This window comes from Diabrotica virgifera, chromosome 8 (assembly GCF_917563875.1).
Source record: "Diabrotica virgifera virgifera chromosome 8, PGI_DIABVI_V3a".
Classification (NCBI taxonomy): domain Eukaryota; kingdom Metazoa; phylum Arthropoda; class Insecta; order Coleoptera; family Chrysomelidae; genus Diabrotica; species Diabrotica virgifera.
In genome coordinates this window covers 143,842,314-143,870,042 of record NC_065450.1, presented here as the reverse complement: position 1 = coordinate 143,870,042, position 27,729 = coordinate 143,842,314, and the positions used below count along the sequence as shown (strand labels likewise).

Here is a 27,729-nt window from a genome sequence, read left to right as displayed (position 1 = left end):
ATATAAGTCAGTTATTAGGCCAGTTATGACTTACACGGCCGAAACAAGACCAGGCACAAGCAACTTCTTCTTCTGCTTCTTATGCAATCCACTAATGGATGTTCGCGATCACGTTTGACCATTTTTCTCTATCCCTTGCAGTATGTATTAGGTCTCCTATGTTTCTTAGTCCTGTCCATTGTTTGACATTACGGAGACATGACATTTTCTTCCTGCCCACTCTCTTCTTCCTTCGATCGTTGCTTCAATTATGGTTTGCAGAAACTGGTATCTTTCGTTTCTAATTAGGTGCCCCAGGTATGCCGTTTTTCTCTGTTTAATTGTGTATAGCAGTTGTCGTTCTGTACCAATTGTTCTCAGGATTTACAAGCAACACGCAGGATACACAAACAACACACAAAGACATCTGGAGACCAAGGAAATGAATATCTTTGGAATGATTACTGGAAAAGGACTACAGGACAGGCTAAGAAGTGAGGAAATCATAGACATAGCATATGTGGGGTAGAAAATATAAATACCTGGGTAAAGAACCGAAAAGAAGAGTGAAATCAACAAATAAGCAGGATGTCTGAATCAAGGATAGTAAGAATAGTCAGGAACAAGTCGCCGTTAGGCAAAACAAGTATAGGACGCCAAGGAAAAGATGAAACGACAATTTAGGGGTAGAATAAAAGGCACCGTTGAAGAAAGACAGGCAGTACTGCCTAGATAAAAGAAAAAGAAGAAGAACAAGAAAAGTAAACTATTAATGTTTACAGTACCTAGAAATAGACACATTATTTCCATGTTGATCAAACCTGAATAAGAAGGCTGATGGTTGCACCGATACCATTAAATGTATTAAAAATATGTATCAAAGAGTGTAACTAGCAGCATCTATTATATAAATACCAACTAGAAATTATTTATTTAAGCCACACATTATATTTCACAATTATTATTATTTTACTTTTACGCGTCTAAATACAGTAATGATTATTATTTTGAAATAGATCTGAAGGCAGAGCCCTACAGCCGGTCCTGACAATTTGTTCTTACGCTCCCGCCAAATTATAAAATAATATTTTAGACAAAAGCATTATTTTTTTAGGGCAGTCAATGAGGGTATTTGACTCCGAATTCCATCCTACTACATCGATTTACTTGATATTTTCACAGTAAGTAGGGAATAGCTCAAGAAACAAAGTCTACCCTATGCCGACCTGCGCTTTTATCTTGGGGGTGGTTTCCATCCCTTCTTGGGGGTTGAAAATTTTTTGATTAAAATAACCACGGAAGAGGTTAGACAACCTAATTTTAAGCAAAAACTGTTCTATAATTATTTTTTGAAAACTCAATACTTTTTGAGTTTTCGTGGTTGAAAATTGGCCATTTTAATTGAAAAATTACACATTTCGGACGGATTTTTGCGAATACCTTAAAAACTATGCATCTAACAAAAAAACTATATGTATAAAATATTTCTGTAGGTTATAGAAAAAAAAAAGAGATTCGTTCCATCATAAGTCTTCTAGTTAAAATACAAAGGGGGATATGGTAGGTAAGAAGAGTTTATTTTTTTGCTGCATGCTCAAATCGCTGTATCCAACTGGAAATAACAGAGAAACTGTCAATTTTTGGTGTATAATGATTCTAATAACTTTTGTAGTTCTTGAAAAGGCCTTTAAAATGAGCAATACTAAATGTCGATTACATTCAAACTAAGCGAGATATTCTGCAAAAAATTTGCTGATTAATGTATTTTAAGAAGAAATAAGAAGTATATTAAACCCCTCATCCATCAGAATTGAAATACATTGTTTTCCTTCTACAATACTTTTTATTATAGTGTTATTTCTATGCTCAAAAAGTTTCGGTCTGGATTAAAATGAATGGTTTTTGAAAAAAAAATAAGGTCAAGTTATAGAGCGCATTTTTAAATTTTCTTAAAAATCTTCTTTTCCTCCATGTAACTCGAAAAAGATAAGAGATACGAAAAAAAAAGATACCACACAAAAATGTATGGCTTTTTCAGATAAAAATTTGCTTTTGATTTTTTATTACCGTATCTCTTATCATTTTCAAGTTACATGGAGAAAAAGGAAGATTTTTAAGAAAATTTAAAAATGCGCTCTACTATTTGATCTTTTTTTTCAAAACCGTTCATTTTAAACCCGTTCAACTTTCTGAACATAGAAATAACCTATAATAAAAGGCATTGTGGAAGGAAAATGATGCATTTATATTTTGGTGGATGGGGGTTAAAATTACTTCTCATTTTTTCGTAAAATACATTAGTTATCAATTTTGTTTGCAGCATTTATTGCTTAGTTTTAACGCAATGGATCTTTAATATAGCTAATTTTAAGGGTCGTTTCAAGCACTACAAAAGATATTAGTAGCATTATACACCTAAAATCGACCGTTTCTCTGTTATTTTAAGTTGAATACACCAATTTGAGAATGTACCAAAAAACAAACTATTTTCACCTACCATATCTCTTTTTATATTACGAGTATAACGAGAAGATTAATGAAGGAAAGTGTCTCTTTGTTTTTTTTTAACCTACAAAAAGGTTTAATATAGTTTTTTTTTAGTTAGATGCATAGTTTTTAAGGTATTCGCAATTCGCAAAAAACCGTTCGAAAAGGTATTATGTTTCAATGAAAATGGCCAAATTTCAAAAAGTATTGAGTTTTCAAAAAAAAAATTATAGAACAGTTTTTGCTTAGAATTAGGTTCTCTAGCGAATTCCGTGGTAATTTTAATCAAAAAATTTTCCAACCATAAGAAGGGGTGGGAGCCACCCCCAAGATAAAAGCACACATCGGCATAGGGTAGACTTTGAATTAGGAAATAAGTAAAGGCTAGGCCCAAAATTTCATTAAAATCCATGCAGTAGGATAGAATTCGGAGGTAATACCTATTCTTGCTTCTATTGGATGGCGTATTTAAATAATTACCAGGCAATTTTTGTTTATTTAAAACTTTGGCGGGAGCACAGGAACAAATTGTCAGGACCTGTTGTAGAGCTCTACCTTCAGAGATGTATTTTTTTATTATTACTGTATTTAGATGAGTAAAAGAATAATTATTGTCAAATAATGTGTGGCTTGAATAAATATGTTCAAGTTGGCATTTTTATAATAGATGCTGCTAGTTACTCACTTTGATACATATTTTTAATACATTTAGTGGTATCGATGAAACCATCAGCCTTACATCTTACGTCAGGTTTACATTCAAGTCAACTTAAAAAATCAAAATATTAGATGCAATGTACTTACTTTAAGATCCAATTTCCATAGCCGTAATCCACGAACGGCATTCTGTCTAACTTAAATAATAATGGAGAACTTCCAAAATCTATTAATCTCCGTTCTAATAAACTTACTAAACCATCGAATCTACCATTATCTTGAATATAACCCCATGAGTTTGTTCTTTGCATTTTTAAACTAAAAATAAAATTCAAGATACATACCAATGAACAGCAGCTAAGTAATACTATTTTTATTGGGAATAAACCAGAACTTTACTTTACTTTACTTTACTTTACTTTTAGTTTTACTTTAATAAAATAAGTTTATTTGATGTTTCGATTTCCACTTTTCACAGATTTCCGATTTATACGGAAAATTATCTAATATTAATGCTAATTAACAAATTAAACCAATTTTGTTTTTGTTACTTGGTAAAAAAATCTCATAATAATTTAATTTTACAATATCTGACTCATTCCCAATGACAATTTAGACATCTTTTAGACATAAACTAGAAGACTTTAAATTGATATATATTGTCAACATTTTTGAGTTTGCATTCCTAGGACAACTTTATTAAACGATAGTTAATTCGAGTACATGGAATGAACTTGTTTTTTTCAACTTTTTTAGGTTATCCTAGACACCTTCTCCCATCTATTACAAAACGCATTGCCCTACCCATCTGAGTCTACATGCCCTACCCATCTGAGTCTATTGGCCTTTATAAAACTCACTACATTTTTCTTTCCAAATACAAACTCTTAACTCTATTGTTGTGACTGGCTGATTGACATCTAGTCTGCCATTAAAAATACTCCATACCTACCTCTTGGCGGGTAGCTTAACTTTCCTTGTAACTATATCCTATCTGTTATTGAAGGTACACGACAATTGGACCGAAATCATTAGACCGAAAGCAGTAGACCGAATTTATTGGACCCAAAAGCCCTTTACCGAAACTTCACTAGACCGAACAGCATTAGACCGAAATGGTACATAAATTAAAAAAAAATGCAGTAAATTATGCTAAGATCTTGTATATATGTCTTTTGGTTTGTTGTATTTTTTTATATTATTTTATAATATATACTGTGTAAATTGTTACTCTGTACAATCTGATATGAAATAATTTTCACCCGTTAAACAAATTAGTGAAGGTAAAAATAAATTAAGGGTGGAGTGACGTTAATATAATCTAATTTATAATACAATATAATAGAGAGAATAGTATTGCATTTAATTTTTAGTATTATAAATAATAAATAAAAAACTCTAACATGAAGTAAAACCACTTCTATGTAAATTGGTATATTTATTAAAACTTAAAAAATCCCAATGGATTGAGTAAAATATGCCCAATTCAGAACGTTTTCGGACCTATCGGTCCATCATCAGTGAATGTGCATACTTGCTAAATAGCCCCAGAACCAAATTGTTTGGTTCTGGGGCTATTTAGCAAGTATGCACATTCACTAATGATGGACCGATAGGTCTGAAAACGTTCTGAATTGAACATATTTTACTCAATCCATTGGGATTTTTTAAGTTTTAATAAATATACCAATTTACATAGAAGTGGTTTTACTTCATGTTAGAGTTTTTTAACTATATGGTGTACAGCCAACCTAGGGAACTTCCCTTTTAGTTTAAATAAAAAATAAACCAAAATCAAAATAAAAACAAAAAAATAAACAAAGCAAAAAAAGAACAACCTCTAAACTCGCCAATACTTTGTGCTATTTGAGCACTCTGTATTATGTACCTAATGCTTTTCGGTCTCCTGCTTTTCGGTCTCCTACTGTTCGGTCTAGTGAGGTTTCGGTAAAGTGCTTTTCGGTCTAATGAGTTCGGTCTACTGCTTTGGGTCTAAAGATTTCGGCCTCTTTACAGTAAACCGTTATTGAAACCCCAATAAAAGGTACTGACCTAAAATTGTACATTTGTCTACAGTGTTGAACAGTTACTGCTTGAAATCTATGTTGTGAATCTATCTGCCTATTATCATCACTTGCAAGATATGAGTGTAAGGATTGGTTAAGCACTGGAACCTAAAAACTAAATGTTATATGATATTCAATAATACAGTAGAAAGTTCATGTACTATGTAATTCTTCTCATAGTGCTTTGCACCTATATTGCGTTGGCGGATTATCTTAAAGCTAGGCGTCTAGCCTTCGGGGCATGGCAGAGCTCGCCAGTATTATCTGTTCCTGTTTAGAGCTTTTAGACAGGAGACCTTCTAAAATTTGCAGAAGACTCAGAACTTAATAGGTGCCGCCAATATATTCTTCAAATTACCACCTAGAAAGCTGTACACGTGGAATCCCCTTAACACTAGAAGCACCAGCATTTTTGCATACCTAAAAGCACTTGAGCGGTCAAGATGAAGGGTATTAGACATTTCTATCTCCAGTCATTTTTGTATCCTTTTTTACTTAAGAAAAACCTATAATACTGAGTTAATACCTACTAACGAAAGACATATTTAGTTAATTTAAATAACTTGTTTAATTACTTAAGCACAATTTATGTAGTAGCAAATTTTTTAATTTTGCGTCTACAAGACCTACATACAAATTTTTAACATAGGTATATGACAAATTTCACATGTTTTATTTTTGTTGTAGTTCCCTGTTTGCCACTGCCTACGTTTATTATTTGATTGAGGTTGTATCATTGATTTGTATCCGTTGACGTTGTCCTGCTTTAGTTATATTATGATCTTGTCGCAATTGTTCTGCTAACTGAAGTAGGAAAGTTTGCCTAGATATTTGGCAGCCAGTAACGTCCTTATATACAATCCAAGCATTTATTCCAGCCGAATCTATGATATTAAAATATCCTGCAACGGCCCTCGTCTTGAAGCTGATTTGGTTGAACACTATATGGCCATCTGATCTACAACGTCTATTCCGTATTTTGTGTGGTTGTAGTAGGTCATTGCTTCTGGTTTCTCCTTTTTACCTACACCTATTTCAATATTGTTTGAGTATAGAGAACTCAGCGCTAGAACATTTTTGATCATTTTTCTCTGGTACACCTGGCTTCCCTGGTTAGCTCCAGTCTTCCTATATGAAAGTTTTTGATTTGTACAACTTCATCTTTTCGTTTTTTATTGACCGAGGAATGTCCTTTCTTGCTCGGTTTATTGTTCCAACATTGCTGGTAGCGTTCTTTCGTAATAATTTTTATGCGTCGTGACATTTCTTCCTTTATTCATAAATGGTCCTCTTAGACGGACAACTACATGTTCCCTAGAAGTTGATTGTCTGGTCGTTGTTTATCTTTTCCTAGGTAAGAAAATTTGTTCAATAAATATTTGGACTAGACATTAGCTTCCTGTAAGCCAGAATGTAATTCCAAACTTATCAGATTTATACGCCATTTACTGGGTGAAGTGACATCTTGCCAGATGCCAAGTTCTTGGGAATTAAATATCCTAAACTTTCATATGTAAACATTTTTTGGTATCTCTGATGCTAATCTATCTATTCTGAAGAAAAGGCATTTTTTACTAAACTACAAAAATTCGTTATTCGCTTTAACTCCAGTTTTTTTTTAGAAACTAATCATTATAAGCCAGTCAAACTTCTAGACACTATTAAAAATACATCAGTAGAGAAGACTAAATAAGACCAATGACTGAAAACTTCACTAGCTTACATTATTATGCTTTCAATTGGATTTCTCATTTTTTTTTCAAAAAAATATACTGGTTTTTTAACGGTAACTTTTTTATTTCTTATCCTAAAAAGTTTGGTAAAAATGTTTTTTATAGTTTTTTATAAGGTCTATAGGGCTATTAATATTATACCCTTTTAAAATCCTCAGTCGCAAAAAGAGATGACTTTGAAAGGGTTGGTAACGGTGGTTTTTGCATGTTAGTACAGGTTTTAATTGTCAATAGATCACTCAACTTTTTGCTGTAGAAAATATTCTCGTCAACCAAGCTCTTGGGAATTAAATTAAGTAATCTACAATTATTTCATATCTAACATTTTTTCTTATCTCTGATGCAAATTTTTCTATTTTGAAGAAACGGTCATTTTTTACCAAACTACAAAATTTCAATATTCGCTTTAAACTCCATTTTATAAAACAAATCATTATTCTAAGCCAGTCAAGCTTCTAGAATCTATTAATAATACATAAATAAAGAAGACCGAATAAGGTCAGAGACTAATTTTAATTAGGGTGATAATTATAAGGTTGTGTCTGATCACTTTTTCGCTGAAAAAAGAAATAGAAACTGACATTCTTTTCATTATAAGTTACTTAATTTTGCAGCTAGAGACTTTTTTTATTTTTGGAGATATATTTTTTTAAATAATTTAAATTAATTTCTATAAGTTATCCTCGAAAAATGCATAGTTTCTCCGTCTTTTGACTTTGAAAAGCTACCATATAATAAAGTATAGCTCGACTACTATTGGTCTTAAAAAAACCGTTGTGTTTAGTTTTTCAAAAGGTACATTTTTGTTAAATAAAGTTGTTTGGATAGAACGAAAAATTTTGAGTTATTAGCAGAAAACTGATTAAAAACATTGATTTTTTTGATATAAAACTAACACTTTCTATAAATAGCGGATAAATCGAAAACTGTTAATTTTATCAAAAAAATGTATAGAACATTTTTTGTCCAGAATTAATATTTTTACCAACTTTTGTAGTCAAAATATAATAAAAAATTTCCACCCTCGAGATGGGGTGGCAACCACTCCCATGGTAAAAGCGTCTCTTGGCATCATATAAATTTTGATCCTTGGACTATCCACTACCTATTCTCAAATCTTCAAGAAAATCAATACATTCTGTAAAAATTGTAAGGTGAAAAGCTTCGGTTCCTGGACTATAAAAAATGGGAAAGCAATTGCAGCATAATATTTTATCCTAGAGAAAATATTCAGTAGGGTAGGTATTTCATGATCATTAGTTTAAATGAAAAAATTCTACCTTCTATAATTTTGTATAATATCTTACCACTACAGCAGACTTAAAATGTGTACCGGTCATATTTCTTCGTCTCCAGTACTTATTTTCGAAGTTAGTCAGGACATAACCAACATTTTCGTTATAAAATCCAATATTAAACATCTTGAATTCTCCTCCATGGTCCGATGCAGGGTTGTAGACGTCGTATATTGTATAAGCTTCATTGGTTTCGTTGAAGCTGTCCAAAGTTACCAAATGCATATCAGAGTTGATATTTAACTTTAGTTGACTTAGATCATTAGTAACATTTTCAGAAGTGCTTGTCACTAGCCAGTGATAAGTTTCATAAAAGTATTTTTTATCTGTTTCCTAAAAATAGAGTAGTTATCAATATTAATAAGTTAGTAAATTAATATTTAGATATATTGATGCAAGTTACAATTAACCTTAAGAGGCTAGATCAGAGCGCGAAAAACGCGTTCCAAGATTGCAGCTTTAATTTAAATATTTTGTCGAGTCATTGGGCACACATGTACGCAATATAGTGAAGAATGGCAGAACAGAGCCCAATTTGAGAAATATGTTAGTATGTGGAAATTACTATATAATTAAATACAATATGACAAAACGAGTCTGTACCACTATTAAGAAGAACAAAACAAAACACTTTCTTCAAATAATCTTTTTTTATCCCATGCCTAGATATTGTATCACATTGGAATTACTAAAATTGATTATCACAGGCCTACAGTGTTTTTGGTGCCGAAGTGTTTAGAGCTGATTTTGGGTATATTTGGGGTGCTGATTCCGAATATGGCCTTAGTTTTGCTCTATCAGCTCTGGTTTCCAAGATAACGTAGGTCATGCCAGCTTTTATGCATTAAAATACGAATATGCTGATATGGATATACTTAATTAAAATAAAAACCAAACAATTAAAAAATACGTATATTTTAAGCTATTTCATCATCATCCAGCCCTTTGCGTCCACTGCTGGACATAGGCCTCCCTCATTTTTGTCCATTGTGCTCCATTTTGAGCACTTTGCATCCAATTTCTTGACATTTTCTTGAGATCGTCAGTCCAACGAGTAGGGGGTCTTCCTCTACTTCTTTAGTCTAATCTCGGCCTCCACTCAAGTAATCTCTTTGTCTACCTCCAATCACTGATTCGGGCGACGTGCCCGGCCCAGTTCCATTTCAGGGTGGCAATTCGGGAAATTACAACGGTAACTCATGTTCTTCGTCTAAGTCTTAATTTCCAACTCGGTCACGAAGCGATATTCTCAGCATTGACATTTACATTTTCCTCTGAGCTATTTGCAGCATTTTAGAAGTTGTAGCTATCAATGTCAAAGTTTCGGCACCATAAGTCACCACAGGCAACATACATTGGTCACATGTTTTACGTTTTAAAGAAATTGGTACATCGCTTTTAAAGATGTCTTTGAGTTTTCCATAGGCTGCCCATGCCCCATCTTCCTTGGTAGCGGTCCTCAATAGTTTTTATCTCTTGGTGAAGTCTCTCACCTTGTTTATTACTTGTGTCATCTAAGTTTTAGCGAAACGGTACAGGTGGCTGTGAAGATAGTTGACTTTGATGCTCATATTTCATCCAAGTGATTGGAAATTATTCAGCAAACGGTTTATAAGCTCAGCATAGTTTTCACTTTTGTGATTTCCCAGAAAATTTTTCATAATATCCACAAACGGAAGCCGAGCTTTTTTCTCTACCTCATTCATTGACCCCACAAAAGCCGGATCCTCTGTAAAAAGTCTGATCTGTGGTCCATCAAAAATTCCAGCTTTAAGTTTTTCCATACATATCTGGGGAAGCTTCCTTCCTATGTAGGCGGAGCATGGTCCACGGGCTATGAGCCATTATTAGGTGGAGGCTGAATGGGTTTACAAGTGGTAAATGTATCATTTTAAAAGTTTAAAAATACTCTCCAAGCTGTTTTATTTCCTTATAAAATTTTAATGTAACGATGTTAAAGTATTACAAATTTCTTGTATAAATAAGGCACAATACAGTGAGGACAACAAATATATACTGAGGAATAAGTTTAATTAACAATGTACATTCCTTTGAATAGCACATTCTTCATTATCTCAAATATTAAAGCTCTAATTTCGGATTTTGTCATATCCATAAAACTAGAGCTGATACAAAAAAACGAAATCCATATTTCGATTTATCGCCCCTAATATAGTAAAAATCAGCTTAAGGATTCAGGGCACCAAAACAATTTATTTTTTCTGTAGGCCTGTGTTATCTATCACAAGAAATCAAACTGGCTGACTTGACAAAATTTAGCGCGCCTCTGAGTATAATTATTAACACAATATTGTGCCTTCGTTTTTGATAGTGTCACGTACTGTCGACACAATGTTGACGCACTATTGAAACTACGCATAACTTTCGAAAAAAATATTGACGACGCGCTGCTGTAGCCTCTTAAGGTAAGAAGTGTAGGTATTAACTATTCCAGAACAAGCAGGATTCAGGCCCGGAAAGTGCTGCTGCAGTCAAATTCTTAATCTCACCCAACATATTGAAGATGGTTTTGAACGGAAGGAAATAACAGGAGTAGCGTTCATAGACCTAACTGCCGCCTATGATACAGTTAACCATCAACGGCTACTCGCAAAACTCTACGAAACTACAAAGGATTTCCGACTAACAAGGTTAGTGAAATGTCTCCTCCAGAATAGACGCTTCTACGTAACGCTCCAGTCCAAGAACAGTCGGTGGAGGGACCAAAAAAATGGGCTACCACAGGGAAGTGTCCTCGCGCTGATTCTATACAACATATACACCAACGACCAACCCATACACCAACAAACAAGGCAATTTATTTACGCTGATGATACAGCGGTGGCAGCTCAGGGAAGAACCTTCAATGAAGTCGAAGTGAAACTGACAGATGCCCTGCGAGACTTAGCTCTATACTATGATAAAAACCATCTGAAACCCAATCCCACAAAAACCCAGGTATGTGCTTTCCACTTGAGAAACAAGCATGCCCGAAGGTCGCTGGAGGTGGAATGGCGTGGTCAGATGCTGGAACACAACAAGACGCCAAAATACCTTGGCGTCCGTCTGGATAGAACGCTGTCTTACCGATACCACTGTCAAGATGTCAAGAAGAAAGTAAGTGCCAGAAATAATATCATCCGCAAGCTAACTAATACAAAATGGGGAGCACAACCATACACTCTCCGCACTTCTGCCTTGGCATTATGTTTTTCGGCCGCGGAGTTTGGAGCACCAGTATGGGCAAACTCTGCTCACGCAAATAACGTCGACGTGGCTCTAAATGAAACGGTCCGTATAATATCGGGTTGCCTGAAACCGACACCTATCGAAGAGGTATACCCCATTGCTGGAATTGCTCCACCACCTATCAGGAGGAAGGTCACGTCAGAGGTAGAACGGAAAAAGCAGGAGACGGACCGAAGACACCCCTTATATGACCACCAAACTCAGCCAAGCAGACTAGGATCTCGGAAAAGCTTCCTGAAAACATCAAGATCCATCCCCGAAGCGCCAGAGACGCGCCGAATACACCTATGGCAAGCGTCAGCTACCGCGACACATTTTCCTCCCTCGGAGGAAGTGGCTGCTGGACACAATTTACCGTATCCGACTTGGAAAGCGCTAAACAGACTAAGAACCGGCGTTTCACGTTGTGTTAGTAACCTGAGAAAATGGGGATACCAGGAGGACGATACCTGCGACTGTGGCGCGATTCAGACCAGCCGGCATCTACTATCATGCACAGAGATGAGAGAGACCTGCACAGAACAAGACTTAATTATAGCAAATGACAGGGCCATCTATGTGGCCAACTATTGGAAATACAGAATTTAAAGTTGTTGGTGTTCCGGACACGGAAAGTAAGTAAGTATCAACTATTCTAAAAGTTCATGGATAGAATTAAAATAATCGCTAAAATAAAGCTACCAGAAGCGTAATATAAGAATTACGATGGATACAAGAATAAAACACCGCTAAATACGCTAAAAATGAGTATCAAACAGTTTTACAGCTACAAAATAACTGAGATGAATATTACATTGATTGAAAATGAAATTCTTGATTTATTTTAAAAGATTTTTCCAGAATATTTGCAAAATTTGAAGTAAAATGCGCTTTAAACGAGTCTCAAACTGTAAACTTTATCAAAAGTACTTTTTTGTGGCGCGTTTTACTTCAAATTTAGCAAATATTATGGAAAAATCTTTTAAAACAAAACCAGCATTTTATTTTTGCATAAACAGCATAAACCATTATCGCCGAACTTATCGACGAAATGGTTTACTGGTTACGACTCTTAACTTCTGATCGAGCAATCCGAGTTCATTTGCTAGCCATCCCATTTATTTTATTTTCGATCTAATTTTTTTCTATGTTCATCGAATGTACAATAGATTTATTTCCATAATAGAAATATATCGAAAAAAAAAAATATTGGAAAACTGATAAAACCCTAAACACAAAATCTGACAATAGCCACTTAAATGAGATTTACTCACATTTACTTAATTTTATATGTAATCTCAATTTTGTAAATTCACATTTTTATTTTTTTTTTTAAATATAACTCATCATATAACTTTGAAGCTATCATAGCACACGAACTGCACAATTTCTTGTGCAAGAACTTCTGTAATAAATTGCAACTAACTTTTTGCAATAAAGTGATTACACGGTGCAAACAATTGCACAAACTGACATGAAATAGACAGAAATTTCTTTGACAGTTAACAGAGAAGAAACCAATGAAGTGTCAATACGGATGGAATGGGCAAGAAGTGAATCTAATGCCGCCAGGATGAGATAGCGCTAGTCAGGGAAGGAAGGAAGATAATCGCCATCTTTCGTAAACAAAAAATTGATAGTGGTAGTCAGGGTTGCCAGCTTGGGGTACTTTTCCATAATTTTGGAGTAATTTGAAAGCGTCTAGAGGAATTTTTCTAAGCAGAATTGGTTGGGAAGAGACAATTATGAGATATTTTAAGGGGTCATGGTAAATTAAATTTGCGTATATACATAGAACTGTATAATTATACTCTCATATAATCGAAGACGATAGGACCTATGAATTATTTCCAGGGCCTTCTGTTGATAAGTAGTATAATTTTGGTTTACTGTTCTCTACATTTGACTACTAATTTATTAAAATGCGACAACAATTTAAATTTAAGGGGTTTGAGCTTCAATTTGAGGGAATATCAGTTTCTAAGTCGGGGATTTATAAAATCACATCTGGCAACTCTGATGGTGTGTTGTAACAAATTTTCCCTAACAAGCTCTGTCTCTCTCTAGGACCTCTCACTTGTATATTGGCCGCAATCTGGACAGTTCATTGGGAGAAACTCCAAAAGTCTTATTTAATTTAACCTGCTTTTATTTACATTTGTTCCATTTCCTTGTCAGCCGCCTTTTTTCCATAATTACCATAATATTGTTAAATTGTTACTTAAATAACGGTTAAAAATGTAACTTTATATTGATTACTTAACAGTTTATTGCACTTTCATCGTTACCTATGTTATTATTACAATCTTATTAAAATAAAATTGGTAAACGATCAAGCGTGGTAGGATGACAGAATGTCAATGTCATCAGAAGTTGACAGAAGTTAAAAGAAAAAGTTCCTAAAATATAATCAAATTGGAGAAAAAAATGCATGAAAAATAGCGCAGGTTCTATTTAGCTGCAACTTCTTGATGCAATAAGTTGCAGCAACTTTTCTGTGCAATTTTCGTATGACACGATGCAATTTCTATTGCTGCAAGAACTTGTGCAATAAATTTCGCAATTACTTGCATGGTGTATCACAGTGGCTATCACTGATGATGGTATAAAGTATAACCAAATAATATAACCAATAATATAATAATATAATATAACCAATAAATAGTAATATGTTTTTTAATTTTACCTGGTTTATAATTGAAGTCCAATTTTTACAATCTCCATCTAATACAATTCCCAAGTGTGACTGAGTTATTCTCATAAGTTTCTCAAATTTATCATCTACATGTTTTATATCTATCACAAAGAATATTAAATAATGGCTCATCAAACATTTTGATAACTCGATAGATTCTAAAAGTAAAGGTTTTTAAAAGTAAAGATTCTAAAAGACATTTTGGTTAAATAATACACACGGACCAAAATATTGCAAAATTTGAAATGGCCGTGTGAAATTAAATTGTTTGTACTTCCCCCAGTGTGTCTTCAAAAATTTGCAAGTCAAACGAATGATAAATAAGAAGAGGACTAGGGGTAATCTAAGATTGTATTACACAACCCGTTTATTTATCTAGGTAAAATTCCATCAAATCTTGGTTTCTTGTACTCAGATAAGAGTAAAACTAATAGAAAATGAAAGACATTTAACATTTCATTCTGTTCCCGAGGCGACCCTCATCCTCTAATGTGCGTTTCACTCTTTTGAGATCTTCATAGAAGCCTATGATCTGCTCTATATCAAAAATAAGATAAACTGTCTCTAAGAAAAATTAGAAACAATAATTTGCTTTTAAACGATGTAGCGACATCTAATTATAATAATTAGAAGTTTTAGATCCGAAAATCTAAAGAATTCTACTCTTGGAATCAAGTTGTGGTGACAAGCAAATTCGTTCTTTCTAGAATTAAAATCTTTAATTTTCCTCAAAAATGAAGAACCATTTTTAATTTCGTTGTAACATGAAACTATAGCAGCATTATATTATAGTTCAATCAGAGAGTGCAGCAAGCACCTCTACCGGTTTCGAAACTTATTAGTCTCTCATCAGGAGGCACATATTCTGCTCTCTCTGACCCAACCAGGACAAACCCCAAGCAGTTACGGATCGCAACGAACGATGCCCTAGCGGCAACTGCTAGCAAAAGACTAAGTAAGTAAGTAATAGCACATAAAATAACATTAAAAATATTACCCTTTATCCCACCATATTGAAAACAATGGGAACCTTCTCTGGTTACACATCCGAGGCTTCTAAAATTTGCAAGCCATAACGGATGCGGAGATTAAAGAAGATGAGGGAATTTTACAATTTATAATTCACGTCCCATCTGCTCAGCGCGGTAAAGTTCCAACGAGAATGGTTCTCTTCGTACATAAAGAACCACCAAAATTGGTCATTCACCTGAAAGCTGATTTTCGTGGTCGGGATAACGTAATTTTAGAGTTTGCTGCCTCTCGCCTATTTAGATTTTTTATTTCCCGAAGGACCCGGCTGCTGTTCATCCATATTCGTAATATTTATAATATTACGATTCACAAACGAAAAGCACTTTTAAATTGTAGAAGGGTATACAAACACGCTCGTCAAAATACAAGAATCTTACTCAAACGCTAAAAGAATACTGATACTTTTAATTCGGGTCTTCCGTCGACTCGGATACGAGTCATTAGCATACAGAAATAAACACAGCCGAGTCGGATCCGAGTCATGAGCAGTGAACTAGTCAACTATCGCCTAATTTAGACAAGTGTAACAAGTTAAAATAACTTTGCTACAACCTATAACAACTAGAGAATTATGAAAATTATATAAATCTCATTATCTATCTACAATTTGATATCGATCGCGTCAGAAAATGCCTCGTTGTAGTCTAAGATCCGAATATAGGTCGATATGTACCCATCTGTTTTCCAGATGAAACATTTTTTTTTTATTAAATTTCATACATAGCCAAATATTTTTAGCATGGGTTGCCTATCAAAATCGTGTCATAGGTATCCTTAAGAGGAAAGGAACATTTTGACGCCTGTCACAATTTTCAATGTATTTTAGATGTAATCATTTTATTCGAATCCTGAGAAAACTAATAATATAATAGACCAGTAAAGATCTGCAAAAAACCTCTGTTTTTGGATGTGAGAGGTGGCATTGGGATTTTTGCAGATAAAGTTAGGTAATACCTTCAGTAATAATAATTGACTTATGCTCCTTCTCAAATATGCCCGGAACATTAATAAAAAAATTAAAATATTTAAAAATTTCGAAAAACATCGATTTTTTTCTGCTTTCTTTGCTGATAACTTTAAAACGATTCGTTTTGGAACAAAGTTGTAGAGAAATAAGATAAAGATAATTGAATTTTATATGATATACGATTGGTAAAAAATGTCTTAAGGTATTACCTTTTCTGCAATATAGCAATAAATACAAAATAAGGGGGCAAAATAAGTCTGTTGTTATTCAATATTTTTTAGCCACTTTGGTGGCACTTAGAACTTTAGTAATTCCCTTAGGAAATTTTTTGTAACATACTTAAATCGTGTACCAAATTTCATTAAAATCGACCGAGTAAATTTTGTATAATAAATTTGCAGTCTAAATGTTTTTAAAAAAGTTCAAATTTTTAAAATCTTTCTGAACAAAAAGTAGACCATTTAGAAGTTGACTAATTTTTTTACATATAAAGAGGTGCTCTACCTATCTAATACACCTTACAGAATTAAAATCGGATGATTTAAGGGGCCCCAGCAATGTTTTAAATTTATAAATATTTTTTTGGCTTATAAAAAAATAGCTTTGTTTAATAATAAAAAAACTAATTTTTAGCAATGTAAATAATTAAAACCGGTATAATTTGACTTAAACTTGCAAATGCTGTCAGCAGAATTGCTATTTTATTTTTTAATCAAACTTTATTCGCGTTCAAAAATTGCAATTTCTCAATTTTTTGAAAGTTCCACCTCGTTTATCTCGAAAAGTATGCATCTTACGAAGAAACTTGTAGGAACATTTTTTGCTTAGAATTACCCAAGAACAAAAAATGTTTTTTTTTGCGAAAAATCGGTTCGTGTTCTACGGGTCAAAATACATAAAATAACTTGGGTAAGCCCATCTAAATAAAGGAGCACGTAGCACCCCCTTCTGGCCACAGCACTAATTTGTTTATAAGCCAAAAAATTGTTTATAACTTTAAAACATTGACAAATCTTCGTATATTCTAGTTTTTGTTGTGCAAGATTTTAAAAAAAGTTTAGATTGCAAAATTATTATGCAAAATCTAGTAAGTCAATTTTAACGAAATTTGGTGTACAGATTTAGCACATTACAAAAATTTTTTAAGCGAATTAGGAAGGTTCCAAGTGTAACCTAAGTGATGTAAAATCATTGAATAAAGACAGGCTTGTTTTGCCCCCTTATTTTATATTTATTGCTATTTGTAGCAAGGGTGATAAATTAAGACATTTTTAACCAATCGCATCTAATAGAAAATTTAATTAACTTTGTTTTATTCCTATAGGACCTTGCTCTAAAATGAATGGTTTTTAAGTTATAAGCAAAAAAAAAATAGAAAAAAAACGAAATTTTTTGAAATTTTTAAATATTTTATTTTTTTATTAATGTTCCGGGCATATTTGAGAAGGAGCATAAATGAATTATTATTGACATAGTTATCACCTAACTTTATCCGCAAAAATCTGAATGCCACCTCTCACATCCACCTAAAAACAGATCCTTACTGGTCTATAAGTATTTTTGAAAAATATAAACGCAGAATCAAAGATTACTTTATTGCCGACGGCTGAAAGTCCCTTAGAATGAATAAAAAGTTTCTTTTGAAGGAAATATTTGAAATTAAAAATCACACTACATTTGCTCTTAGTTTTTCACCCCTGTAACTTATTAAAATAAACATCATAGAAGTTTTCAGGGACTTTCGGCCCTCGGTAAGAACGTAATCTTTCATTCTGCGTTTAAATTTTTCAAAAATACTTATTCGTTTTCTCAGGATTCGAAAAAAATGAATCCCCATTTAAATACCATTGCAACCGAAAATACGTACCCATCCCCTTAAAGGGAACCGTAGGGGTTGAAATCAATATTTCAAGCACATTTTTTTTTGTAAGTATGGTAGAATTATATAATTTTTAAATTAAATATGCATATTAAGTACAATTCAAAGAATATAATATTAAAACAATTTAAAGATAAATAATGAAAAATAAGCCAACGGTGGCAAATTTTTAAAGACACCTCAAAAAACAATGAATTTTGCGATCAGAACTCATCATTGGATCACGGTCAACAAAAAACTCAAAAAGGTTTTATTAGCTTATGAGTTTTTCCAGGTAACGCTCTCGAGGTTTTTTAGTTTTATCGACTTTTGACTTTTTGATAACGAATTATTTTGCAAATAAGGGTGAAAATTAACATATTTATTATTGTTAAACAAAAAATAAGCATAAAACAAAAGATATCTCGACCGCGTTACCTCAAGGAATGTCTAAAGAAAATATGTACAAAATTCCAGATGGATCGGTAAAGTAGTTTTTGAGTTACAGTGTCTATAGCCTTTGAAAAGAGCAGTTTTGAGGAAAAATCGTTTAAACTATTGTTCACTTTTATTTTTGATTTCCTTTGGTCCGTCAAATCGTCAAATGATGCACACTGGAATATCTTTTTAAATCGCGGAGTAATTTACAAAAAAAATGAGACCATCTGTTGACCGTTGTTCACTACGCTCAAGCGTGCTGGCGCGAACCTGCTGCAAAGCGAGTCGACGGTAGGGATATTCAACACTATCTACCTATCTCCCTACCTTCGACTCGCTTTGCAGCAAGTTTGCACAAGTGCACTTGAGCATAGTGAGAAACGGTCAACAGCTGTTCTCATTTTCTTTTGTAAATTACTCCGAGATTCAAAAAAATATTCGGTGTGCATCACTTTACGATTTGACAGACAAAATGAAATTGAAAATAAAAGTTGACAATACTTTAAAAGTGTTTTTCACAAAAATGCTTTTTTCAAAGACGATGGACATTGTAACTCAAAAACTACGAGACCGATCTGCCTAAAAATTATCCATATATATTCATTAGACATTTCATGAGATAACGCTTTTTTTATTGTTTGTTTACTGTGCAATCAGTCTAAAAAAACAGACCATAAACACATTTGTTGAAATTTACAATGGCCCGAAGAGAAATATTTCAATAAATATTTACTCTACATGAGTATTAAAATTACGTTTACAATTAGTGTTTCCTAAGTTAATCCTGATGAAGATTTCCTGGTAAATCTAATGGAAATTTTTGCTTAAGGCGTCTAATTTGTTGACTATTGTCTAATAAATTTAGCGCTAACACATTTGGGTGGTTTTCTAGTCGCTGTAAATATTTATCACTGTGTGACCCTATTATATCACTTCACTCACAGTTGGCACTTGAAGGTCTTGTAGGATGTCTTTGTTGCTTACAAACCACGGCGCATCAGTTATTGCTCGTAACACCTTGTTTTGAAACCGGTCTATGATTGCTAGATTGGATTTTGAAGCAGTGCCCCACAACTGTATTCCGTAGGTCCAAATTGGCTTGAGTATGGCATTGTATGCTAGTAATTTATTTCTCAACGACAACTGGGATTTTCTTCCGAGCAACCAATAGTATTTTCTATATATGGTATCAAGATTTTTTCTTTTTTTCCATATATGAGTTTTCCAAGTGAGTCTCTTGTCCATATGTAGGCCTAAGTACTTTACAGTAACTACCGTTGGAAGGGGAGCATTGTTGAGTGATATTTGAGGAGAATCGCTATGAAATTTAGTGAATACTATGTGACTTGATTTGGCTTCGTTAAGTTTTATCTTCCATTTCTTAGTCCATTTGTGGACTTTATTTAGGTTTTCTTGGAGTTGGTCTGCTGCAACAACGGGATCTGAATGTACCGCCATTATTGCAGTATCGTCTGCAAATGTGGCTGTATATACTTTATTGTTCGTAGGCAAATCGGAGGTAAATAGTAGATACAGGATCGGCCCAAGAACGCTACCTTGAGGAACGCCTGCCTTTATGAGATGTAGACCGGTTATCTCGTCTTCATATTTTACCTGGAAATATCTTTCTTTTAGGTATGAGTATAGTATGTTATACATGTTCTGGTGTAGGTCCCTTTTTAGTTTATAGAGTAGTCCCTGATGCCACACCTTGTCAAAAGCTTGACTCACATCGATGAATGCAGTTGAGCAATATTGCTTACTTTCAAAAGAGTTTTGGATTAATTCTACCAGTCGATGGATCTGTCCAATTGTTGAATGTTTGACTCTAAATCCAAATTGGTGTATCGGTAGAAGTTCTTTTTCTGCAATAATTTTCATCAGTCTCTTAGCTAATAATTTTTCCATAATTTTCGACATGACAGGCAGTAGACTTATTGGTCGGTATGAAGTTGTTTCGTGTTGAGGTTTACCAGGTTTAGGGATTAGTATTATTTGCGCTACCTTCCATTGCGCAGGAAAATATTTGAGTCTTATGACGGCGGCGGCGTTAGTAAGGTAAGTTAACATAAGTATTCCTTTTCGCAGTAGTTCTTTCATAATTCTTCCAGTGATTAGGTGTATCCTGCAGCTTTTTTAGGGTCTAGCTCTGTTTTTATAATGCACCGTACCTCATTTGGTGTAATATGTTGTATTTGCTCATCTGATGGTATTTGTTCATCAAGAAACGCTATAATTTCGTCATCTGTATCTTCTCTTGTTGAGAGAGGTTTGAAAACTGTTTCAAGATGTGCAGCGAAAATTTCTGCTTTCTATTTATTTATTTTTGTCCAACTTCCATCAGGTTTCCTTATCGGTGGAATATGATCTTTGGGTTGCTTTAATTTTTTAGTTGCTTTAAATAAGCTGTAATTATGAGGTAACGCTGTCGAGATATTTTTGGTTTTGTGCTTATTTTTTGTTTAACAATGATAAATATGTTGATTTTCACCCTTTTTGCAAAAAAATCGTTGTTTTGATTCTGAGTGATATCAAAAAGTCAAAATTCAATAAAACTCAAAAAACTCAACAGCGTTACCTCGAGAAACACATAAGCTAATAAAACCTTTTTGAATCTTTTGTTTACCATGATCCAAGGATAAGTTCTGATCGCAAAATTCATTGTTTTTCAATGTGTCTAAAAATTTGCCATCGTTGGCTTATTTTTCAATATTTTTCCTTGAATTTTTTCTTGAATAATCTGTGGATTGTACTGAATATGCCTATTTAATTTAAAAATAAAATAATTCTACCACACTTTAAAAAAAATGTGCTTGAGTTATTCATTTCAACCCCTACGGCCCCCCTTAAGGATAGCTATGATACGATTTTGGTAGGCAACCCATGCTAGAAATATTTGTCTATGTATTAAATTTAATAAAAAAAAATGTTTCATCATGGGTGCAGGTCGACCTATTAGACCTGGATCCCGCGTACGAAAGAAAAGTTGATTAATAGCAAGCTGAAAATTTGTTAATAGCTTAACGGTGTCTAGTCGGACAAACTTTGACGCACGGGAACACTGGAACAGGGGAAGTTTTAACTGTGGAGCATGATAAACGTGTCGTCCTGACAAGTTTATGATTGTGAAAAATAGCAAGTTGTTTTTAAGTTTATTCGATAGCCAACGTTATGTAATATATGAGAAAATGTTTGTCCGACAAAAATGTTGGGCATTTTAACGAGTCCGACACGTAGAACATGTCACATCACAGGAATTATGTTGGTGATGAATAGCAGTCTGATTTTTGCATGAGAGTTTAATGAAAGGTTAAAAAAGCAATTGGAAGTTCTGTCCGACAAAATTAATGGGAAGTTTTCGTAGTCGGACATTCTAAACAGGTAAGATATAGACAAAAATGCTGGTGATAAATAGCTTTCCAACAAAGACGAAATTTAATTAAGTAAATTATTCCTTACCAAGAATGACTGTTGTCGGAAAAAAATAAGGGGTAGATTTTGTAGTCGGACAATTTAAAAAAATAATTTTTGGAATTTCAATAAGGGGTGATTATTCTATGTCAAAAGTACCTGCAATCAATTACAATCGATTTCTTTCGATTTATCTCAACAACATTTAGATACCTCACTGTAATACATTTATAGTAGATCAGGCAAATTATATTATGGATTGAGTGGTCTAGCTATCTTTGTCTGCCACATGCGCGGGATCGCTTGGTTAAAAGAGATAGATAGACCACCTATCGACTTTTTGCACTGTATTCCCTGTCTACCCTTATGTCTATGAATACATTTCCATTTAAGAAAAACTGTCACTTTTGACAATAATTCATAATAGATTGCAATCCTAACTTCAAATTTAAACTAATCGATTTATTTTGGCAGCAAATTATTTCTAGCCATGTGACATATTAATTACATTATTATTTCATTTGTAGAAAGTTGAGAAAAATTACGTTATACAATTTTAGTAATAATTTATTTAGGTACCCTTTTTCAATCTTATCTGGCAACTGAATATCATTGAATTGATGACCAAGTATTTTACTAACTTTGTAAAATGTTCGAAAATTACTCAAAAATGTTCCGTTGAATGGTTTAACTTTTGATTTGGCGACTTAAAATTTAAACTATTGACACTCAAAAATAGACACAAAAACACTCCATAGTTAATATAAAATTTAATTTCCAACACACGTGGCAAACAGAAACTCAGAGACCATGTAGTTTCAAATACTACTTTGTATAGCACAAAGTGTCACACTGACAAATGCAGCCTTCTAATACATACTTCTAAGCATAATGTGTCATATTTACGTATATTCTTATAAGCACCAAAGTTTTAGACTCTTCACATTTTTCAATGTCGTTTACAGGGTTAAGATTTGAGTATGGAAAAAAATGTATACAACGTTTTTTGTAGGAAATTTTCCGTACTTTCTGATGCGCCTAATTAGAAAACCCTAAGAGATTGCTTTCACATCTTATTTGCCATTTTTTATTGTCATTTTGAGAATATCTAGAACAAACTCCACCCAAAAAATAATTGTTTTGCAATATATACATGCATTGATACTTACCTCACTGTTTTTGGAGTGTGCATGTATATATATGCACATGCAAATATGTGAATATAAATAATAATATACAACTAAAATAGCTTTATCAATATGTGACTAAGTCATTCTGAAAAAATGTTTTTTATTTATTTCCTTCGACTTGCCCAATTTTTTTGTCCGACATATAACTTTTTGCGTTACAAAATATAATTTGTACATAAACAAATCAAAATTAGCTTGCTATTTATCACCAACATTTTTATCTATATCTTACATGTTTAGAATGTCCGACTAGGAAAATTTCCCATTAATTTTGTCCGACAGAACTTTCAATTGCTTTTTTAACCTTTCATTAAACTCTCATGCAAAAATCAGACTGCTATTCATCACCAACATAGTTCCTGTGATGTGACATGTTCTACGTGTCGGACTCGTTAAAATGCCCAATCTTTTTGTCGGATAAACATTTTTTCATATATTATATAACGTTGGCTATTGAATAAACTTAAAAACAACTTGCTATTTTTCACCATCATAAAATTGTCAGGACGACACGTTTATCATGTTCCACCGTTAAAACTTCCCCTGTTCCAGTGTTCCCGTGCATCAATGTTTGTCCGACTAGACACCGTTAAGCTATTAACAAATTTTCAGCTTGCTATTAATCAACTTTTTTTTCTTACGCGGGATCCAGGTCTATATATTCTGATCTCGTACTATTAGTTGAATAAGTCGGGGTCGTCTTTTAAAGGTTAATGCCATATTTATACCTACATATAATATATTATTACGTGATGATGAGAATTATGATAATAATGTCATTTTTATACTGAAGTTTTAAAATATATTACTAAAAGTCACGAAAGCATAGACCAAAATCAAATAATTTTTAAATTATTAACGATTTCCTAATCGTAATTGGCCAGAAAAAGGTCAATATTTTTTATAAGAAAAATTTGAGCTGTTAAACCAGTTTGTATTAAATCGCAACTATTCTAGATCAATCTTGGATCTTATAAGTATATGGAAAGTAACGATTATCATCATCATCATTCATTCCTGATTTGTCCGTTGTTGAAGATTAGCTTCCTCCAGATATTTCCATCTTCTTCTGTTCTGTGCCTCTGAAATCCAAAAGATCACAATTATTTTGAGGTCGTCGGGCCATCGCGTTAGGGCTTCCCCGGCTTCGCTTGTCTGCAAGTAGTCTCCATTCAAGCAGTTTTTTGTACAGCTGTCGTGTTTCATTCTTGCAGCACGTACCGCCCAACTTCATTTTTGCCCTATAAAACGTCCGATAATACCTTGCACTCCGGTTCGTTTACGAACTTTCTTGTTTCTTAATTTTATTTAAGCTTATTCCAAGAATTGATCTCTCCATTTTACGTTATATCTCTAATTCCTTTGATGTTTTGGTGAGAGTTAAGATTTCTGCTCCGTAAATGGGGACTGATATAATGCACTGGTTGAAAGCTTTCCTTTTTAAATACGCTACACGTCAGAGAAAACGGGCACCCCAAAAAAATGGGTCATATTTGATGTCTCGTATCTCCTTAACCTATTGTCCGATTTAAGTATTTTTTTAATATGTGATAGCGCTATTCTTTATCAATATCGCTGTTATAATATTGTTGCTAAGTAAATACATTTTTATTGTATACCGGGTGTACGAATCAAACTGTGTTTTTATCTCAAAGTTCGCAACACCCTGTGGAATATTCTAGCATTTGTAAAATACGAAAATTAAAACCTAACTGTAGCCTCAGGTTTTATTAACATATTATTTTTTGATTCATTCGCTAATGTTGGTTAATACACAAGTTAGGTACTTTAACAACTATACATGTTCTTCATCAGTACAGAGTGTTTCTAAATAAGTGCGAGAAACTTTAAGGGGTAATTCTGCATGAAAAGGTATAGTTCGTCCGCTATAATTTTTCCCATGCGTCACGATTCATTTTCAAACAAATTAAGTCAAAACATAAAGTGAAACGAACGTCGGTGTGTATATAATATTATGTATCACTTTATCAATCAAAGATAGAGTAAAAATTAAATTTTTTTAATTATAACGCAGGCACATAAATTTGATACACCCTGTATATTGATTTGTAACTATTTAGTAGAAGGTAGCTTTTACGCAGTGGGTCTATCCTAATGAGTTTTTCCCTGAAGACTTAAAGACATTTGTAAACAATGTGAAGTGAAAATACAATTTATTTCGGATTATAATTTAAAAAGATTGTTTGTTACGGGAAAGGTAAGATCCACAGCTAGCTGTAATTATTAGTTTTTAGGAAAATAAAGGTAGATATATTTGGAATTTTAAGTCTGTTTTGTTTAAGCACCAGAATATTTGTATAATTTCCGGAAAGTGATTAGGATGAGTAGAAGTATTGTTTGAAAGAATGCCTGGTTTTTTTTTAATGAAAAAGATGAATGTGGAAAGAGAAATGTTTCTGATTGGCTTGGCAATTTAGAATGGGGAACGGGAAGTTTGAATGTTGAGACAGTTTGGAAAAGAAAAATCATTGTGTGGCCGGCATCCGAGAGAGGCAGTCGAAAGTTTTCGCGGATAGTTCAGAAGCAAGTACTAGTGGTTGTTTGATAGTGGAGAGTAGCTGAAAAGTAGAACAAGAGACAAATCAAATCGAGAAGAAAAACCTCTTTGATTCTGTAAAGTCCAAGAGAGTAAGTTACAAGAACTATAGTTATTAAAATTATTTGTGGCACCAAGTAAAAAAGATACTTGGGTCTCAGGAGATTATTATTGAGAGAAAGAGAGGAGAGAGTTTTGGAGTTTATTGAACGAGTACTGGTCAAAAGCGGCCTGGCTTGTGTTTTGGAGAAATAGTTGCTGGTATGCTGCTGGATTGATGATGAGAACGGAGAGGGCTTTGATTGGTAGCCTAACATAATCAACAAGGAAGAGCTGTTTGGGTCAAGAGGAGACATCATTGTGTGTGAATCAAAAAGGTCAGTCAATAACTTATGTGATAGATGTTCTTTATAATCAGAAGTTAAAATATTTTCGTAAAAGCATATGAATTAAAATTCCAACATTTCAATAATTTAATAGGAAGTATAGCAGTTTTCCAAATACCTTAATTTGTTTGTTTGGCTTATTTTATAAATGGTATCAGGAACAAAGCGATAAATATTTGTTTAAATTAGATTAATTATAATGGTAAAAGTTTCATTTGGACAAGTATGCCCACAGGATTTAATTGATAGATTTTCAGAGCATTGCTTTTGATAATAAAGGTACTTGTATGTGCTTATTTATGATTTTTCTATTTATTTCCTTTTCCTGTTTTATCCCGATGGATCAACTAAGAGATACTGAAGCCACGAGAAAGGATAAGTATAACCTAAAATAATTTTAGTTAATTTTTAATGACAAAAAGGCACCCTGAGATTTTTTAATTAAATATTATAAACTAATATTATAAATTAATTAAATAAATACTAATTAATATAAAAGTAGATTCCCATCTCTAGTGTGGGCAGATCAACACGTGAAAAATCAGGCTCTCTAAAAATTCAATTTTTTGGCGAATAAGAAATAGTTTCTAAAGTGATTTTAGTTACAGTGTGTCAAAGACGATTAGTGTTAAGTGAAGTTATAGAAATAAACTTTTGAAACAGACTGCAAGTACAATAATATTAAATACAATACATAAACTTAAAACAACAAATACAATTTAATTCAGCATCAAGCCAAAAAAGTAGATCATTAGAACGTTGATTACAAGCTCCAGAAACTGGAATTTTGAAAGTTAAAGGTGGGAACTGTTGAATCGAACTGCTCCAAAATAACGTAAATAATTTAATTTAATTTAATTCAATTTAGGGGTAACACATTCGAAAGAGAAACATATTGCTTGAGAAAATCATCTTGAGAAAATCATCAACTCTTGAATCGAACTGCTCCAAAATAACGAAAATAATTTAATTTAATTTAATTCAATTTAGGGGCAACACATTCGAAAGAGAAACATATTGCTTGAGAAAATCATCTTCCTCCGGCGCGATAGGTGGGGAGGGTGATTTTATCGCGAGCAATTTCGGTAAGAAAATGAACCCCGACGATTACACATCCGACGATAATCGGAAAAGATATAGAGAAAATGAAGAGCAGCCTTTTTCGAAAAGCAAAAAAGTATCAAGAACCCCAGATAAAAGAAACACAGAGGAAGACAAACTAGACCAAATATTAAATATGATGGCAAACTTAACGAAAGAGACACAAGATCTGAAAATTCACGTAAAAGAAATTAAAGAGGAGCAAAGGCAATACAGAGAAGAAATGAGGGAACTCCGAATTGAATTAGAAGAATTAAGACAAGAGAATGGTGAAGTGCGAAGAGAAAATGAACATATGAAAAAGGAACTGGAAGATGTAAAAGTGCGCCTTGAAAGACTCGATAGAGCAAGAAAAGAAAATAATGTTATAGTACAGGGAATGACAATAGATACGGGAGATAGAAGATTACTAAAAGAAACAATGGAGAACTTTATGAAAAAAGAACTAGATATTAATATAAAGATAGAAGAAGCTGTGAAATTAGGAAACAAAACATGTTTAGTCAGATTGCCAAACAAAGAGGAAAAAATAAAAGTAATGGAAAATAAAAGAAAACTTAAAGAAGTAAAAGAAGAAAGAATATATATAAACAATGATTTAACGAAAGAGGAATTACAAATACAAAAAGAAATAGTCAAAATAGCAAAT

General features: G+C 33.1%; 1 protein-coding gene across 3 annotated transcripts in view; it reads right to left on the bottom strand.

Moving 5' to 3' along the window:
• The window catches only part of LOC126889348 (ionotropic receptor 75a-like), an 80,633-nt gene that overhangs the window by 42,376 nt on the left and 10,528 nt on the right, over window positions 1-27,729 (bottom strand). For 2 of the 3 annotated variants that reach the window (XM_050657584.1, XM_050657583.1), the window contains exons 2-5: window positions 14,132-14,298; window positions 8,230-8,550; window positions 5,176-5,297; window positions 3,271-3,441 (exon numbers count right to left, since the gene is read on the bottom strand). In XM_050657584.1, coding sequence (XP_050513541.1) covers window positions 3,271-3,441; window positions 5,176-5,297; window positions 8,230-8,550; window positions 14,132-14,272 — 755 coding nt within the window. In that variant the 5' untranslated portion in view covers window positions 14,273-14,298. The remainder of the gene's footprint in view (window positions 1-3,270; window positions 3,442-5,175; window positions 5,298-8,229; window positions 8,551-14,131; window positions 14,299-27,729) is intronic. The other variant, XM_050657585.1, reaches the window with a different exon arrangement.